The sequence below is a fragment of the Brachycentrus maculatus genome, unplaced genomic scaffold, assembly GCF_059751285.1.
Source record: "Brachycentrus maculatus isolate JH-2025_06_01 unplaced genomic scaffold, ASM5975128v1 h1tg000135l, whole genome shotgun sequence".
Classification (NCBI taxonomy): Eukaryota; Metazoa; Arthropoda; class Insecta; order Trichoptera; family Brachycentridae; genus Brachycentrus; species Brachycentrus maculatus.
Genome location: NW_028280888.1, coordinates 145662 through 164776, shown reverse-complemented (window position 1 = coordinate 164776; position 19115 = coordinate 145662). Strand labels below are relative to the sequence as shown.

The following is a 19115-nucleotide window of genomic DNA, read 5'->3' as shown; positions in this document are numbered from 1 at the left end:
ACCTATTATTTATTGCTCTCGGTGTATTACTTAAACAAATAATCTTATTTTGGGTTTTAATATGCTTACTTTAAATTTTAACGAGTTCTTACTTTTACTGCCATTATACTGGTTTACTGCAGGGATAGAAGATAAAATGCCACACTCACTGTTAAAGAAAATTTATATAATCCATATTTTCAGACTCCGGATTATCTGGAGTGCAATCCCCTGACAGTACTTGTCCTTAATTGATAATCAAATCTAAACTTGAATTTTGATAATGATGACCAAAACTTTTATAAACCCAATTAAATGACCTGTAAATCTTAAAATTATAACAATAATAAAACAATATAATCAGTTTTTATCTCATTTGATTTATTATTATTCAATATAAAAAATAAGAGCTTAAGATAAAATGCAACTTAAAGATGTGTTTTGATTTGGTGAATTCATTTTTTAAATAATATGTACTATTAAAATTTGAAATTTTTCAAGTAAAACTTAAAAATGGTTATTTTAATACATACATAAATACTGTAATTATATTATAATATTATTATGAACATGTAAAAAATATTAATACAAACTTTTTACACAGATGATTTGTATACATTGATGTGTATACTATTTGTATGATAACTTATATGTGAATTTATTTACTGTCATAAATTATTTGTACAATTTCAAAATGAACACAAAATTATGGTGTTTGTTGAACTTATGTTTAACTACATGTTTAAATAATGTATTACTTGTATCTTTGGTACCATACTATTACAAAAGTGATTTCAGCATTATAGCTATAGAAATAAATAAAAGACCAAAGTTGACAATTATTTGACTTGCGCCACTGAAGCATCCCAATTCTTGAAGATTCACGGTGAACTTTATGCTGTCGGCGTAGCGGCAGTCTCGTTCTACAAAATAAAGTATACATTATATTAATTAACACATTGCAGATGGGTATAATTATGTACGTATAGTTAACAAAGATATTGGAATGTAATATTCAAATAAAAACATTTTATAATTTCTTTTTTTCTGGCAGAAGGTAAAAATACCCGTCCCACCCTTAAGCATCAATCTACCAAACATGTAGAAATACTTTTCCCTTTCGAAGTGTGTTCAGTTACTATAATTTATTGAGTTGGTATTATGTTTGTGGAACAATAGGATGATATAAATATAAAAATAAAACACTTAAAAAAGACCACTTTAGTACAGATGCTATCATCGACAGACGAAAAATGACTGAAAAATAATTCAAAAAGTAATTCAAAATTTTTTTTTGTAAATCATGGAAATAAAGACACATTATTTTGTACAAAATTGAGTTTAAATTGAACAGTTTGTATTTTCACCTGTTGATAGAACATTTGTAGTTGTCAAAAGTAAAAAAATGTTGTGTTTTCATTAATAAACTTAAAAAGGTGTATTGTTTTTATACTCAAAAGATACTGCATGCTATATTAACAAAATTTCTAATTAATGTAAAATTTCTTATTTTCCCCCAAACCTTAGAGCATTTAAAAGGTTGAAGTTGATTAAAAAATATATTTATTTATTCCTTTAGCACTGATCACTAAAATTGACATTCAATGACACAGCCTCTATCAGTAATAGCAGTACCTCGAGAAAATCAGCATCAGCAGTGTAAGTAATAATTGTTAGCATAGTGTAAAGAAATAGTACCTACTTTATTGATGTTTTAGGTAACATTAACACCTATCGCCCATCCGGAATATGCGGATTATCAAACTTACCTCTTTAATCGAATGTAGTAAGGCAGGTAGACCAGTATGAATCGGAATGTTAATGAATTCATGGGATTTTCGCAAATACATATAGCTCAGATATGTATAGAAAACTTATAATATCCTATTTTAGACCACTTTAAATATTTACATATTACTTACCAGAACATCTCGTATTTTGTGAAGTATCTACAGGTAAGGAAGCCTCAACAGATATGTAAAGCGGTGGACAGTCCTTGATAAAGTCATAACTGGAGCATGCGCCTTCTAATGGCAGATCCACCGTATTGCTTGTAACCGGAACGCATGTTACACCATCATTTCCACTTGTTGAGTTCGCCCTAAAGTAAAAGAAATTCAATTACTTTAAAATTCAACTTCAATTCAATTCAATTCAATTTTTTAAATATTAATATGTACATGACAAACTTACATTTAAGGCATATATATTATTAATATAAATTACAAGTAGGTGTTATTAATATTAATTACAAGTGCAAAATGTAAAAAGACTCTTGTCAAAGTGGTAGAAGAATCCCGCTTTGGAATACCCTTTCAGACACATGTCGTGACATTGTTCAGCATGCGGTAACTCTTCCCATAGGTACAACCATTAGCAAGTTGGTCCTGTATATAGGAATGTGAAACAATCTATGCTGTCGCTGTCTTAGGTAACTATTGGGAATATACAGACCGATGCTCCCGATAATTTCAGGATTATCGATCACACCGCGCAACGTTTGATAAAAATGCATAATCAATTACACATTCCTTCTAATCATAGACATAGGCGCAAAGTGAGGTAAGAGTTTGTTGCGTTTCTGCTTTCAAATTGGTGAAAGATATCCTACATTATATTTCTGGTCTTTGATACAGTTGCAAATTGCCCCTTTTACCAGATGGGATCAAATTAGGTATTTAAACAATGGCAAAAATATGTTGGCAGATTAAAATATTACCTTGGCAATTCGACATTTCTTGAATGGCAGACAGTTACTGATCCATATCCCATGCCTTGAATCTTCACGGCTGAATTTCCTCCGAGACGGAAGAAGTAGTTGGGAGCCAGACGGTAGAAGTTCACATTACCAGGAGTAACGAAACCATAGTGAGTGCTGCTTCCAGTGGAAGTTGCCTTCCAGTTTTCCCCGCAACGGTGATTTGTCAGACGTCTAGGAACTAAAATAATAAAACCGATTATTGATTTATTTAACAATTTATATAGAGACATTTTCGTGAGAAATCTCCTCCAGGGCGCTTTATGATTTACGTTAATTTTAACATTTAAATGACATTATTTTTGACATTAATATTTCAAACATAATAATTATTTATTTTTATTTTTATTATTAACATAAATTGTATACATTTATTCAAAGAACAATTTTAAACATATTTAAAAAGATAATTGCAGAGATTCACCAAGCCACCTTGTGTGTCTTGTCGGTGGAGTTCTTTTAACATACATTTTTTATTGTTTTTAACCATTTTAACCTAATTAATATACACACGAAAAAGAGAGAAAAAAAATTGAATATAAACTATTTGACAATTTTCATAAAATTAACTCTTGATCATTTAATGATCTAATAATCTTAGTTAATGAAATATTTGGTGAAAAAAGGAGAATTTAATTTAATGGTCTTCAAAGTCAGGATGAGTTTCTACCACAAAATAATGTCAGTTTTTTTTTAATGTTTTTAATTAGCTCACCATCTTTAACTCGCCTAACAACTTCATTTATCTGCGCAGCTGTACTTTCTGTTCCAGTTACAGTCAGTGTCATAATATCCTTTGCCGGGTTCTTTACTAAAAGATTGAATCTTTCCTTGGAGCCCGACACAAGATATAAGAAGTACATATCTAAAAAGAAAACAAAATTATTTTCATTAAAAAGGAAAACTTGATCAGCAATATGCATCATTTGGTACAATATTTTAAATAGACATTGAGATCGAACCACCGTGAAACCACAAAGATATTTTATTTATTTTTTCTGTTTAAATATTTATTCACAACATTTTGAGTGTTTCCAAATACTTGTTCACTAAATCTGGTTCATATATACATAACTTCCAAGAATTTGAGTGTGGTTGTCAATAATGGGTAGAATTGGTGAATGTTACATGTGTGTAAAGTGATCACTTAAACCAGCCTATGACGGTCGTCAGCCCCGTAAATGCCCAGACTTCCATATTCTTCTTCATCTTTGATGAGATGTCAAAAAATAATATGAAATATTTATTCATTTAAACTTTTGTACAGAATAAATGCACATTGGTAGGCTTATGGCTAAGAAGTCATAATTTCCATCCAACCTAAAACGACTTGGTGGTACTACTCAACTGTTTGAAAATAGTGGGCCGATAGTCCTTGTACATAATGTAAAAAAAAAACATGAATCACTATAAAGTAAAGTATGAATGATCAAATAATTTCATCATTGTATATTTATGAAGTTTCTTAATTGATTTAATAGAGTAGTATCAGGTAAGGAGTTGATGTAGAGGAACCAAAGAAAAGATGATATGATGGGCTCTTAGGGTCTTAAAGATAGATAGTAATGTTTCAGGTATTAATTTATGCAATAATCCAGAAAAAATCTAGCTTATAATACTGTAGGTGAAAATGAGTTAATTTTATTTTTACCTGGGAGCTCCTGTTGTATGAATTGCAGTTGTTCTACGGAATAATTTATATCGCCGTCGCTTACTGTATTTGATCCAGTTACAATAAGAACTATTGAAGATCTACCTCCGGCTTCATTTGTAACGGTTTGATTATTTAGTTCAGCTTTGCCAAGCTCCTTGATGGATGCCAACACTTTAGGTATATCTAATCCTATGGGCACTGAAAATTCAATAATACATTAAAAGCTTTTATTTATTTATTTTGTAGAAAACACACTTTGGGTTTCTGAAAGTTACTTACTTGATTGGTGGACCGATTCATTGTACTGCTGTTGGAAAGTAGCCAGTGAGTTGGTATTATTGACTATAACCTTTCCTTCCTTGCCAGAAAGTAAGGTTACATTTGATCCTACAGGGCCGACGTTCAGATTTTCCAGTAAATTTGTGATTGATGCATAAATGTTTGTGTACTGCCATGTGGTATCCAATACCAAATATATACCGGTTGATGCTTCTATCTTATTATTCATTTCAGTAGTAGCAGACGCTGAACACGACAAATCATTCAAGTGGCTTGCTGAAAAAATAAAATGACAGTAAAAAAATGCATTATTGTGCTCTGAAATTTTTATTTTTTATGAAGTTCTTTGTGAATCAACATATATATTATATTCAATAATCTCTTCTATGACGTGTGTATGACCGATTGATACATATGGGATAAAGAGAGTGAGATGATTCAAAATTTTCAAGAACCGGTTCGCCCTTTAGGTACTACCTCTACCCCCCCCTTTAAAAAAATAGTTTTTAGTTCTGAATCCCACCACTGGATAGAGACCAGAGCGGGCACAGCGAGAACCAAATCCTTTTTTTAAATAGGAATAACCTGCAAGACTTCTATTTTAGAGGCTTCTCTGCTGATAGGATGTGAGGATAGGGAAGGTAAATGTGAAAAATACATCACAAACACCCAGACCAATAGACAATAAATATATCTTTAATTAATTTCGCAATTGGCGGACATCGAACATGCGATGCCAGTTTCGCAGTCGAGCGTCTACCCAACTTCGCCACAGCGCCTATCTAAAAACTCTTTTAAGAACTTCACAAAAGAGGACACTGAGGTGAATAACTGGAAACACGTTAGAGACCAAATAAGGAATTTGGAAATTTAAAAAAAAGGTAGTACGGAGGAATAGTCAGATGGAGAAGACAGTGAAGACGATTCTGGAATGACCATGTCAATAGAATGCTTGAATTGCTCTTTACCACCTGAAAGACCTCTAAAGCGATGGTGTGACTCGCTGGCAGTCTACATCACAAGAGAAAGATAACGGAACGGATTCCCGGATCTTTCAGAAGGAAGAAGAAGAAGAATCTCTTCTTACCAATGGATTTCTTTTAACCTGCTCACCTGAAGTATTTAAAAATAAATAATGGCGATATTTGAATGACGGAACTGTGCTCATAAAAATATTATATGTATTAATAAAACATAACTTGAGACACACAATGTGCAGTCAGTGGCATGTTTTATGGGATTTTTAAATACCCATTTTACGTTCATGTAGGTTAACCACATTTTCTATTACATTATGATTATTATTTGATTTCTTTGACCCAGTCTCCACCTCAATAGTCCTTAGGATATTACATCTGATCAATGGGGTTTTAAATCAATAATTAATCATAATCCTGCATACCAGATTACCGGATAAAGGAATAAAATGCCTAAGCAAATATTATAAGTGATGCAGTTTAGGATGAAGAATGCTCTCTATGGAATAGGAAGTGGAGGTACTTTAAGAGAGAAAATGAGAATAAATAATACATTTGAGTTTAAATAATATAAAAAATAGTCAACACATGCTTACGTATGTATGAAAGAAGACTATCTGTTGCTGCTGTTGAATATTCATTAAAACCACTGTTTCGGATAGTTACTTTGGAAAGCATTATTTTGTCCAAGGCATATGAGAAACCAAGAACTTGGTTTCGAAGTGTTTCTCTCGGAGCTACTTCTGTCATAAGGGTTTTACGATTACACGCTCGGACATTGTTTGTGAACACACCACGCTGGAAACAATTTCAAAAGAATATGTTGTGATTGAATTAGACAATTATGTTTGGAGTGCACATTATCATTTTTCGTGAATATAAAAGAGAATTAATTTCTTTATCTTTATTCTAACAATTTTTCGCAGGAATAAAACGTCATTGATAATAAATAGATAATAAAAGGTTTATATGATAACATGATGGTGTATATAAGTCAGTGTATTTCAAAACATGACCAACTCTATATTACAAGAACCAAAAATGTTGTTTTTCTAATATTCCATTTACACAATATAATATCAATTCTAAATGAAATATGTACTATGTTTTTCAAACATACATCAAATGAAATATTTAATTTATTATTAGGCCAGCCACGTTTATTTGCACAGATCCAAAATAATGTGAATTTATCAATAATATTTTCACTTCTTATTAGCTGTTTTCGCACATGGAAGTAATTAAATTACTTCCATGTGCAACTTAATAATCATCTTTAACTCCTTTCCCATTCAGTTGATGCATAAAATACTGCATCCAATAAATGAAGTGTTTACTGAATCGTAATTAAATAATGGCAGGGTGATCAAGACTGTACTCCAGATTCAAGAAATTCAGGAGTGGAGTACGTTTTTTGGGATGCAGATGAAGTAAGTGAAGGATCTCAAAGTAAATGACATTACTGCCATATGGAAAGGTACTTGAGGAGGAATGATAAGTAGTACAGGAAAGAAAAATGAGAATAGCCCCAATGGTTCAACTCATCTTTTAGCATTATAATCTAGATCAGTGGTTCTCAACCGTGCTGGAGGTACCGAATCCCACCAGTTTCATATGCCCGTAAATCGAACCCTTAATTGGAAAAAATTATTGCTAGATTGATATTGTCCTTTCAAATAATATACTTGATGTATAGGATAAATGCATATATCATACGTCATATTATTTCTCATAATATCGTACAAGTCAGGTGTGTATTTTGACCTCCGCCAAACCCGGGAGACTGACTCACCAAACCCCTTGGGTTTGATCGAACCCAGGTTATGAACCACTGATCTAGATACTTTAAAATGAGCGAAAATGTATGTAAGTTGGTTGATTACTTTTGTGTTTTTTTTTGTTATTTGTTATTCGATAAATAAAATATGCTGTTTTGAGTAAATAATATTTATATAGTTTTATTTTTCTGCTGTTTTCATTTTCAAATCATTAAATTGTAGATGATTAAGTAAATTTTTCTTCATTGTAATACTTAAATTGAACTTTATTTCAATAACCTGATAGCATACATATTTCAAGACTTTACAATTTTGTATTTTTTATTTTTAATTAAAAAAAAAAAAGTAGGAAAGTTTTCATGTCTTTTTTTACAGAAATATAGTTACAAATAATAAATAAAAAGATGAATATAGGTACCTGCGAATAATAACTGTCAAGTAGCTGGGATAACTTCATGGATGGTGCTTTGCTCATAAACGATTGGATATTGGTGGCCAATATGAGACCATCAATACCTCCCCTTATTTCTGCGTCTGTCATCTCGTGATCTGAAGCTTGGTTAAGGAAGAACCACTTTGGTGCTTGAGTACTATTCCAGCCACCATCTGCACCGACACTGAAGGATGATTGCTTTACCGGACCTTGTCGTAGTGCAAGTTCAGCCAAGTCCCCTAAAATTATTTCATTCCAAACATCACTAAATGTTTTGTAGAAATTATATTATATTATTTGGTTAAACAGTGCATAGAGTTCTTAGAACTCTTAAAGTGGTTAGATTATTAGATTTGAGGGACAACTCTAGCTCGTGGACAGAGAACAGTGGTGGTCAAGAGAAAAGCAAATGTCACAGCAGTAGTTGACTATTAGTGGGCGTTAATGGAATAATTTAATCTTTTGACGGCAGCAAATGTGCATTTTTTAAATGTATTACATTTAAAATATGTGTATATGAATTTAGACCCCCATATGCAGTATTTGTCTGCAGTGCACGCTTGACTACCCTTCTGGAGGTCCCAGGTTCAATTCTCTGGGGGGGGGAGGTGAAATAAATGTATGTGATTTTTTTCACTCTAATATTTATGCAATATACCCTGGGCTGGTACCTAAAGCAGGATAACCCTGCGTTTATATGATACAGTGCCCTGTGCACCATTGGAGTGCTGATAAGGGTTTGAAGAAGATGAAAATACAGTATTTGTAAAAAAATCTGTGTGTAGCTTAAATGCCAATGCCAAAACTTCATATAGAAGCATCAAGGAATTAAGCTATACTGGACATAATTCCAAATGAATTACATATCTGTATACTCATATGTGAGAACAAATGTGTTTGTGGGTTATTCAACTACACAACTATTTACAGGTCAAAGGAGAATTGTAAAAAAAATCAAACATACCAGCAAGGGTAGCAGCAAACTTATTGTCAATAGTAATGCTTGTTATATTTGACATGTCTCCTTTGACGAGATCGCGGATCGTCACTTTCTGGGGTTCCAGGCCAGCAGCTATTCCTGCCAGAAGGGGTCCAACAGCGACAGCTCCCCACTGGGTTTGTACTACACCAGTCTCCACTGGGCACTGACTAGAGGGAGTGTCTGAACCATACGAATATACTCCAGGAAGTATGTCCACATTTAATGTATCTTCCGTGTCTCCCAGTGACATTCTTATGTGACCTTTTGTGTTCATTTTCTCTCTGAAAAAAAAACCTGGTCATTTGGATACCTGACTTGTCGAGATCAATTTATGTTTTATAATTAAATGATGCTTAATCCTAGATAACTAAACTATATTTTTAGATACATACTAACTAAACTTTGAAAATGATCAAAAGTATGTATTAAAAATAGGAACTGGTTATATGACGCTTAAGTTGGCTTGATTAGGAATGAATGTAAGAGACATTTAACAATAAATCACTAGTACGCACAGCTACTACATATCTCAATATTGTGCGATCCACAAATGGCATTTTGGCATTTCATGCATCAATGTTTTGTCATCCTACGAGCCTTTGATGGACGTAAATAACAGATTTTGCGCACATTAGTCACAGAATGAACAGGGGTTTTAGGGTTTGAAGACTCACCCAGAATATTTTTTATCATGATGTCATAATAATACATACCTTTACGAAAAACTAACGTAGTAACTAAACTTTCGTCAACCGGACGACGATATAGCCGCAGGTCACTTCCTAATTATTGTGTAATTGCAATCGCATCACCCGATGCACTATTCGCACCAATCAGGAAGGTAAACAAAGCATGGCGGGTGTGGGGCGCGGGGAAGTAAGTGCACTTGACTTTCTCGGAGAGGGGCGTCGTCAAATGTTTAGTTATCTAGGGTTGAAAAAGATATTGGGCTTACACAAGATTTGGGTCCAACACCTCCACATCAGAATTTCTGCGTATTTCTCTCGGCAGTCTCTCAGTTCGATACTGAGAAAGTTTATTACAAACACTTCCTTCATCTCCGCGAATTTCCTTTTCTATCGTACTTGACATCATGTGGTGGAGGGAACACTAAATAAACCAATTAGTAATATTAAACATTAAAATTTTAGATTAGTTAGTTTATTGATAAGTTTCATTTAGAGTCTTACCATTTCAACCGAAGTCAAAGAGGCATTCGGGAACTGATAAGCATTTCCAGGAACGAGGTTGACGAGAAGGATTTTATGTTTATAGAATTGGTATCCCAAGGGACTGTACGGTATAAAACTAGAGGAAGCAGGAATATTACTCGCTCGAACTATTCCATCCAGCCGGAATCTATCAATAAAAGCAACAAAAAAAACAATTGTACATATTCAATAAAAAAAAAAACATGACATCTTAACTTTCAAACTATTTTAATAGTTTTTTTATAAATACAGGTTTATTATTATTGACATATAAATATAAAATAACAATGAAAAATTTTAGATAACATTTTGGATTGATTGAAGATTACTTAGAGTTTTAACAGATTTTATTTTATTTTTTATTATTATCTCTTCCATGCAACATGTCAGTTATGCAGCTAATATGATCACAAACCAAATTTTTGACAATCTTCAACTAAATCGTCCGCCACTTGGCAGAACATTATCGGATAGGCACTATGGCATTGTTTATTAGTTCTACTGCGAAACTGGCGTTGTGGGTTCGAGTCACGCTAATCGCAAAATGAATTCAACAAATATTTCTTTTCGATTGGTCTGGGTATTTGTAATGTATTTTTAACATTTACCACTTATATTCTTTCTATCCTACCTGCATACTATTCTCTAAAAACAGAAATTTGTGATTTATTCTTAAAAATAAATATATAAACCACTACTAGAAATAAACCATGGGATATTTTAGCACCCAAAGACAATTTTAAACACTGTTCGGAATTTCCGCAGTATCATTTTGTAAATAAATTACACTAAAGAAGGAAATCTGTCCTACGTAACAGATCGGGACCCAAGAGAACACATTCAAGATGTTATATTAAATACAAATAAAATTCATTGTGAAAATTGTCTCTTACCTGTGAACTAGACTCACAACTATGTTTTTCATGTCCATATTCTTTCCTTCTTTATTGTTCTCGGCTTTCTTAATTATATCAATTAACATGTTCATGGTCATAGGTAGTCTATAATCTCTTTGTGTCAGTATAGGATCTTGGTAACACTCGATGAGCGAGTCAGGAATACCCGTTTGTGCATTTTCTTGTCCTTGTGAAAATGCAATCGTTGACAGAACAAACAATAGTAATATCTTGCTCGAAAACATTTTGGAAATGTTTCTGAAATAAATTAAACACAATAAATAATTATTTTTATATGAAAAATGCTTAAAATATTTAAAAACTGTTTGTTAGTACAATTTTCGATTTGATAATTAAGAAATACTACCTCGTAAATATGTTGTAACTTTTTACAATCACATTTTACTATAAATGATACTAAAAACATCTACCAACTGAACAACATTATTATCAAAATATATTAAAGAATGTTGTCTTATCTTGATTATTAGTAACATGGAAGCAAGGCAATCAGTAAAATTTGTCATCATAACCATTTGCTCCTGCCAAAATTGTCAAATTCAAACATTCAAACTTGTGGCGCATTAAACTATCTCACCCCACGCGTCATACTAAGCGATATATATTGCAAATTCCAGAGATATCCAAAATCAGAAATAAAATATAGTAAAATAGAAACTTTTTTACAGTTTTAGAAATCAAACGTGATCCTGCGAATACTAAAGGTTAAGTGTTAAACTTTTCACTATTATTCTCCTCATCTCTTCCAAATATTTTATTACTTCACAAACTTAAGAATCTTGCAGATAAATCACTTATAACATACATGTGTAGTTTTTATCACAATTCTACAAACCTAGAAAACAATGTTTACCTGTACAAGATGTTTAAAACATAAGGTGTTCACTTTATTTGAACTAATAAATGACTGTGTTAATTCTGAATAAAAGAAGAATGAATTCACACACCGAATTTTGCTTTTTCACTATCAGAATTCAAAGTAAAACTGCTAATGATCGATTTTATCTATTTGGTGTGGATAAAAACAGATAAACAACGAATGATAAGGTTCCCCTGCTTGACTCACTATTCTGTAAGTAGGGAGTGGCCGCATTTTTTAATACAACCCGCCATCCATATCCATTGTGATATGATTATTATTTGTATAACAAACTTCAACGAAATCAATATATTACGCATCAATAAGAAATGCCGTATCTTCGGTTTATGTATGTTTAACAGGTGTATGATATGAGGAACTAAAAGTAAAAAATAAAGATTTTATCGTCATACGTGAAATATGTTTTTCAGAGAGTTTTATAAGCACATTATGATCATTATATTGTATCTCTTCATGGAATATTTATAAAAAAAAACATCTTATGGTGAAATTTGTTTATTTCAATACAAATAGCTCACTCCTTTCAACAATGTCACATATCAAAAATCGTCAATTTTCAGTGGTGCATGTTTTCGGATTGCCCGAAAAATGTACTATATCCCAGCAAAAGCGGCATATTTTCAACTTAATATTTACCTGCTACAGGGCAGAAAGTGTTGTTTTTGCATTTTGAAGAAAAGGCATTGTTTAATTATTTTTTTAAATATACTAAATATTTTACAAATGGAGAAAAAACATTCAGGTTTTACCTAAAAAGATATGTTGCACAGTAAAAAGTTCAATAAGTGGCTTGATATTTATTTTTAATACATTTTATTGTATTTTTAAACTTAAAAAACGATCTCCTGAAAAATCATTTTTTTTTATTTATGACGTTTTTGAAAAGAGTGAGCGACATGTGTAAAAATGTTACTGCAAAATGCAATGCAGGTAAACAATAAATGTTTTTGAAAACAGTGGGGTTGTGATCCCGTGGTTAGTGTTGCAGACTGAGAAGTCAGAGTTTCTCGGTTTGAACCCACTTCACCACAAATTGATACTTATTTCTAATAATGAGCCGCTTAGGCTCAAAGAATACAGTAGTATGAAATTGAAATATTTGTGTAAATAATAAAAAAAACACAAATATTTCTCTTTGATTAAAAAAAAATACAAAAAAGTGTTTTGTATTATGGACAGGATTCAAAATTGACTAAAAAAATCTAAAACTGCTTAGATTTATAAAATTTTTGGAAATATAAAAAACATTATTTAGTTTTTTTTCTTGAGCTTGTGCACTTTAACAGTGTATTAAGTAATATAACCTTATATGAGTTCAGGTATGCAAGCCCGTGTGCCTTTGTCCTTCATCCTGAGGATTTCCAATTACATTATCTGAATCCTAACTAGACATTTTTTTTTTTTTTTAAATCCCTTATCCGCACCCTAATGGTGCATAGGGCACTGTATCATATAAACGCAGTGTTATCTTGATCATGACCACATGAAGGAAAGGTGATCAGCCCTCTGCTTCAGGTACCAGTCCAGGGTAATTTTGAATAAATATTAGAGTGAAAAAATTACTTATATTTATTTAACCCCCCTGGGAATCGAACCCGGGACGTCCAGTACGGTAGTCGCGAAAAATTCACATTTTACCAAAAGCGTTTACTAAGAAAACATTTAAAAATGAGCCAACATGCTTTTTGAGAACTTTATATAGCATATGAACATAAAATATCAGTAAAAAACTAAGAAACATGATATTTATCACTACATTCTTTACATGCGTTGCCTCGGTGCTCCCCATAGATTGGTTGTCCGTTGTAAATTATACAAATTCCCATAATCTAGGGTTTATTTGTAAGACCAATTCATTATCCTGTGGTACAGCATTCTAGTTTAGTGGTTTTTAACCGTGTTGGAGGTACCGAACCTCACCAGTTTCATATGCTCGTTCACCGAACCCTTAATTGTAATTTTTTATTGCTAGATTTATATATGTATACCTTTTAAATAATATACTAGATCTATTGGCTAAATTAATATGTCTTATTTTTCATGATATTGTACAATAAGTCGGGTGTGTGTTTGACCTCCACCAAACCCGGGAGGCTGACTCACCGAACCCCTGGGGTTTGATCGAACCCAGGTTAAGAACCACTGCTCTAGTTCCTATCCCAAGATATCCCAAGATAGGAACTAGAACAGTGGTTCTTAACCTGGGTTTGATCAAACCCCAGGGGTTCGGTGAGTCAGCCTCCCGGGTTTGGCGGAGGTCAAACACACACCCGACTTATTGTACAATATCATGAAAAATAAGACATATTAATTTAGCCAATAGATCTAGTATATTATTTAAAAGATATACATATATAAATCTAGCAATAAAAATTTCCAATTAAGGGTTCGGTGAACGAGCATATGAAACTGAAACTAGCTATATTGTTCTATGGACCTACACTCAATTGTGTGTAATATGTTTCCTAATGTGGTGTCCTAGAATTTAGAAAACATTGCTCAATCCTAAGATAAGATACCGACCGAAAATGTGATGCTATGGCAAAAAATATCTTTGTAGGTAGGTTGGTTATAACATATTTGGTTGTAATGATGGCTGCCGTAGTGGAAGAAAGCCGAAAATGTGCTTTTAGGAAAAATCAGCTGCCAGTCCAACCAACATAGGAAATATTTATAAAATATGTGAACATACTAAGAAATAACAAAATGATTAATTTTATCTGCAGCTTTGCGATTTGGTTAAATATGGAATACGGACTTTATTTTATAAATAAAGTCTTTTAATAACAATACGTTAAGATTAAAAATTTGAGTTTCTTAAGATCAGGGGCGGTTATGCTTAATATCTTCTGATATAACACAGACTACAAAATACATATATTTGAGATATTGACAAAAAATTAAAATTTGCAGCACCTAACCCGGGATCACTGAAATTTTATCAAGTCTAAAATATATTTGAAATATTGAAAAATTACATTTATTATACCAAAAAAATACTGCCAACTGTGTAGCCACCATCTTGGAAAGAAAAAAAAAAGCTTTATAAGTATATATTTTTTACCTTATGCTTATTTTATATGAACCCTTTTATTAAATGGATGTATTCTTCTTCTTCTTTAAACACAAAAACATTACTATACACCGATTCTTAGTTCACAACAGGAAAAGCAAGTGTTTTCTCTAAAAAATTGAGACTAAAAATGTACATGAGTAACAGCTAAAAACGCACCTACAGGTTTCCAGATAAGATAACAAAAGCAATAATGATAATTAAGTTCGTCTCTTCCTCGCTCAAATGCTAGGTGAAATAGAGATACCAGTTAGCCGAAAATGTTATCAATGATAAAAAGGTATCATTAGATAAGAAAATTATATTCGGTAACAAAACTATACGACGAGGATGGGATTCGAACCCACGCGTGCAGAGCACATTGGATTAGCAGTCCAACGCCTTAACCACTCGGCCACCTCGTCATACCGCCGAAACGGAGAAATAAGGAAACATAAATCTAATATAATTATTACTGCCATCTATAGATTAAATGAGCAAAACAACTTAACTGTTAAACTAATTTTTGTGCAGATGGCAGTAGTATCCGGTATTCTCGGTTTTTATTTTTTACAGAAATCGCTTTTAGAAAGTTTTTCGAAATAAAAAAAATACTTAAAATAAAGTAAGTAGGTACAAATACAATCATAAGTATGTTTTATTAGATTTAAGTTTTGTACTGACATTTCTTGGTGGAGTATGTAATTTTTTCCACGTAAATTTTATTCGACCAGCAACCGGGTTTCGTCGTTACCGACATCATCAGAGTGCTGTGAGGCTAGACAAAATTTTATGCTATATCGCTCACTCCTTTCAAGAACGTCATAAATCAAAAATCGATCATTTTCAGTTGTGTATGTTTTCGGAATGCCCAGAAAATCTACTATATTCCAGCAAAAGAGGCATATTTTAAACTTAATATTTACCTGCTACAGAGCAGAAAGTGTTGTTTTTGCATTTTTAAGAAAACGTATTGTTAAGGTATTTTTTTAAATAAACTAAATATTTTTTAAATGGAGAAAACACCTTTAGGTTTTACCTTAAAAGATCTGTTGCACAGTTAAAAGTTCAATAAGTGGCTTGATATTTATTTTTAATAAATTGTATTATATTTTTGAACTTTAAAAACGTTCTCCTGAAAAATCACGTTTTTTGATTTATGACGTTCTTGAAAGGAGTGAGCGATAACATGGCAGGAGTTGAAAACTATGATTTTATATAATTTTTTGTCAAAATGAATTAAAATTAAATGAGCATTGCACTAAAATAATAATAACATGTGAGTTATTTAATATTTTACAACAACTCATCAAAGATTTAGAAGAATATGGAAGTCTGGGCATTTACGGGGCTGACGACCGTCATAGGCTGGATTAAGTGATCACTTTACACTTCTTCTTCTTCTTCTTCTTCTTCATATTGTAGGCCTTACGGCCTGTTTTTAAGAGGGATTAGCCTCCTGCGACGTCGATTCCCAGCTATCGGCCCATCTCTTTGGTGGTCTGCCCGGGAGTCGTCTACCATGGGGTTGGCCGTACAATGCGATGTGGGGGAGTCTGGATGGTTCCATTCTCCTCACATGCGCATACCATTGTCTTCTTCGTTGCCTTCCCCACCTAACGACATCTTCGATTTCGCATATTTCCCTGATCTTGGCATTTCTCAATCTATCTCGAAGACTCTTGCCTGTTATGCTTCTCAGAGTCTTCATTTCTGACACTCTAAGCGTGTTTTTTGTGGCAGCAGTGTCTGCTCTACTTTCGATTCCATACGTCATGATGGGTCGGACACAAGTTTTGTATATCTTGATCTTGCTGCCGATCTTCATCTCAGGGTTTTTCCATATAGCATTTTCAGGCATCCTGAGATGGCTGCAGCTTTGTTCACTTGCCCCATCACTTCGTATCGCAGATCCGTCTGAGCACATAGGTCCACACCCAGGTATTTAAACTTTTTCACCTGCTCTACCAAAACGGCGTCCACAGTCACGCTACATCCCACTGGGGTGCGAGAGAACACCATACTCTTGGTCTTTGTAGCGGATATAGCCATATTGAATTTTTGGCTTTAATCGCTTTACACACGTGTAACATTCACCAATTCTACCCATTATTGACAACCACACTACTCAAATATTTATTACTCATATATTTATTTATTAAAAACATAATCCTTAAATTTTATATCAAAACATTTTAACAATGCATCAATGTCTTTTTTAACATATTTACATAACATTAAAATGCTAAGTTATTATTTATGTGTCAATTTAGAAAACAATATAATTCGCGAGTGCGATTTTTTTTGTATATCCTTTAAGAGCCTAAGCGAAGTTATAGGATAACCATGAGAAGTGGATCTAATTATTACGATATTAGTATGCGCAGGTACGCCCGTGGGTCGCGCTTAATTAAGGGTTACCCTTTTCTGATCTTTAGAGCTATGTGCATAACCCTTCGGGGAGCGAAAGTCATTCAAACTTCCATAAAGACAGCATCCTTGCGGGGTGATAATTACCCATCGGGTTAATTGGACCCCGTCTGGCTTCAGGTGACGGAGGGGATGTCGCGAGGGTTGACATTCTACTTTCTTATACTACAATATCGTGTGTGCACTGGCAAAAACGTTAGCTCGAAAATATTTTGATTTATTTATTATTTTACTAATTTTTATTTTCCATAAACGCTCGGAGGGCTTTTACAAGTAAAATTCAAGTTACAAAAAATATGAAGTTGTTTTAAGAACTCAGACAAGCACATTCAAATACATAAAATTACAAGAAAGTATGTTTTACATTACATAAATATGCAATTTTGACTTAATGATGCACATAAAGTTTTCAACGTTCGATAAACTGGCAAAATACACTAAGTAATTTGAAATGTCATATATGTATATGTGGTTTTAAAAGTAAATTGAACTTTAAGTTTAATAGCGGGTATTTTGTTCAGCCTAAAAGCTTTATATAACGTTTTAGAGTTAACGTTTTTTACCAGTATACCCACGATATATTATTTCGTGAACGTTGAGAAAACCAAAGTCATGATTTTTGAAAGATTATAATGTATTCACACCGTTTACAAGATGTTGAGTGGGTCCAAATACTTGTTCACAAATCTGGATTATCTCCAATTAGGAGTTATTTTTTAGATTATTTTTCACATCTCAACCGAGTTTAATCATTTATATAGAAGTTTCAAGAATTGGAGTAGTTAATAGTGTGATTATATGAGATTTTAAATGAAGAACACTTGTTTTTACCACTTGAGCTTATTTTATGACGACTTGTTTCGGAAGCCATGCTTCCATCTTCAGGTCTAAATGTAAACTAAAACAAAATAAATAATTAACTGTTCTATATATAAGGAAACGGGTAAAGTAACAAGTGATTTACATTAAAAAATTCATCTTGGCTTACCACAAAGTGAATGCCAAAACAATAAATAAAATATGAATACTGAAAAAATATTTTTGAATATTTTTTGAATCTCCTTACCTTTCATTTATTATTTCGGCATTCACATTATGAGAAAACACAAGTGTTTTAGTTTACAATTTCTTTACCTGTCAAGCACTCTTTTCTTTTCAAAACCATATATTTATTTCGAAGAAAAATTATTTTTTTCAATACAAAAACGGTATTTTATTCAAATAATTCAATTACGTTTAATGTTACCTGACTTTAAAGAAAATTAATTTGCGGACTATCGATTATCCTACCTTAAGAATACAACATAATACTGTAAAAAAAAAGAAATGTTATAAATTGAAGTCCCACTCTCTTTATCAAAAAAACTTATTCCTTACTTATTAATCGTAAAATATTTTCAAACTAATGCAATGGAGTAGTATTTTCATAAAAGATTTCAAATATGTTTGTTCAAGGGAAAGTTTCCCACAGAGAGGGAAAATCCCCCTTATTTATGGGGCTGTGTCGGGCAAATTTTATATTGCAACATACCGACCGTCTCCCATAAAAGTTGACGACTTATTTACAATATAAAGGTGTAGGAAAAATCTCACGTAATATCCGTAGTACTATCTATAAACGGATAACATTTCATAAATTTATAAATGATGACAATCATTGGTAGAATAGTGAGTGTTACACGTGTATAAAGTAATCACTCAAACCAGCCTGTCAATGTCGGGTCGTTAACTCTGTCAATATCCAGACTTCCATATCCTTCTTCTTCTATGTTAAAATATCATCAA

The 19115-nt window shown here is 32.5% G+C and overlaps 1 protein-coding gene and 1 non-coding gene across 3 annotated transcripts; both read right to left on the bottom strand.

Moving 5' to 3' along the window:
- Positions 1-572: 572 nt before the first annotated feature.
- Positions 573-15047, bottom strand: LOC148309249 (uncharacterized). Of its 2 annotated transcripts, none has more exons than XM_088260430.1 (13): positions 14913-15047; positions 10945-11205; positions 10031-10199; positions 9796-9950; positions 8823-9121; positions 7844-8097; positions 6244-6445; positions 4671-4946; positions 4389-4589; positions 3453-3602; positions 2699-2918; positions 1902-2080; positions 573-902 (listed from the first exon to the last, which is right to left on the bottom strand). In XM_088260430.1, exons 2-13 carry the CDS (start codon positions 11190-11192, stop codon positions 760-762), a joined length of 2496 nt encoding a protein of 831 aa, XP_088116556.1. In that variant the 5' UTR covers positions 11193-11205; positions 14913-15047; the 3' UTR covers positions 573-759. The 2 variants fall into 2 exon arrangements, with proteins under 2 accessions (XP_088116556.1, XP_088116555.1); XM_088260429.1 differs by lacking the exon at positions 14913-15047 and adding an exon at positions 11822-11935.
- Positions 15048-15243: 196 nt separating this feature from the next.
- TRNAS-GCU (transfer RNA serine (anticodon GCU)) lies at positions 15244-15325 on the bottom strand. The gene has a single exon. It is a non-coding gene; the product is annotated as a tRNA-Ser (tRNA).
- Positions 15326-19115: the final 3790 nt, after the last annotated feature.

Excerpts from the sequence above, each read along its gene's own strand:
- LOC148309249 (XM_088260430.1), bottom strand. The coding sequence starts at position 11,192 with ATGTTTTCGAGCAAGATATTACTATTGTTTGTTCTGTCAACGATTGCA. Across the intron at positions 2,081-2,698 it reads AGAAATGTCGAATTGCCAAG|GGCGAACTCAACAAGTGGAA; the intron begins GTAATATTTTAA and ends CTTTTACTTTAG. Across the intron at positions 903-1,901 it reads ACAAAATACGAGATGTTCTG|AACGAGACTGCCGCTACGCC; the intron begins GTAAGTAATATG and ends TTTATTTTGTAG.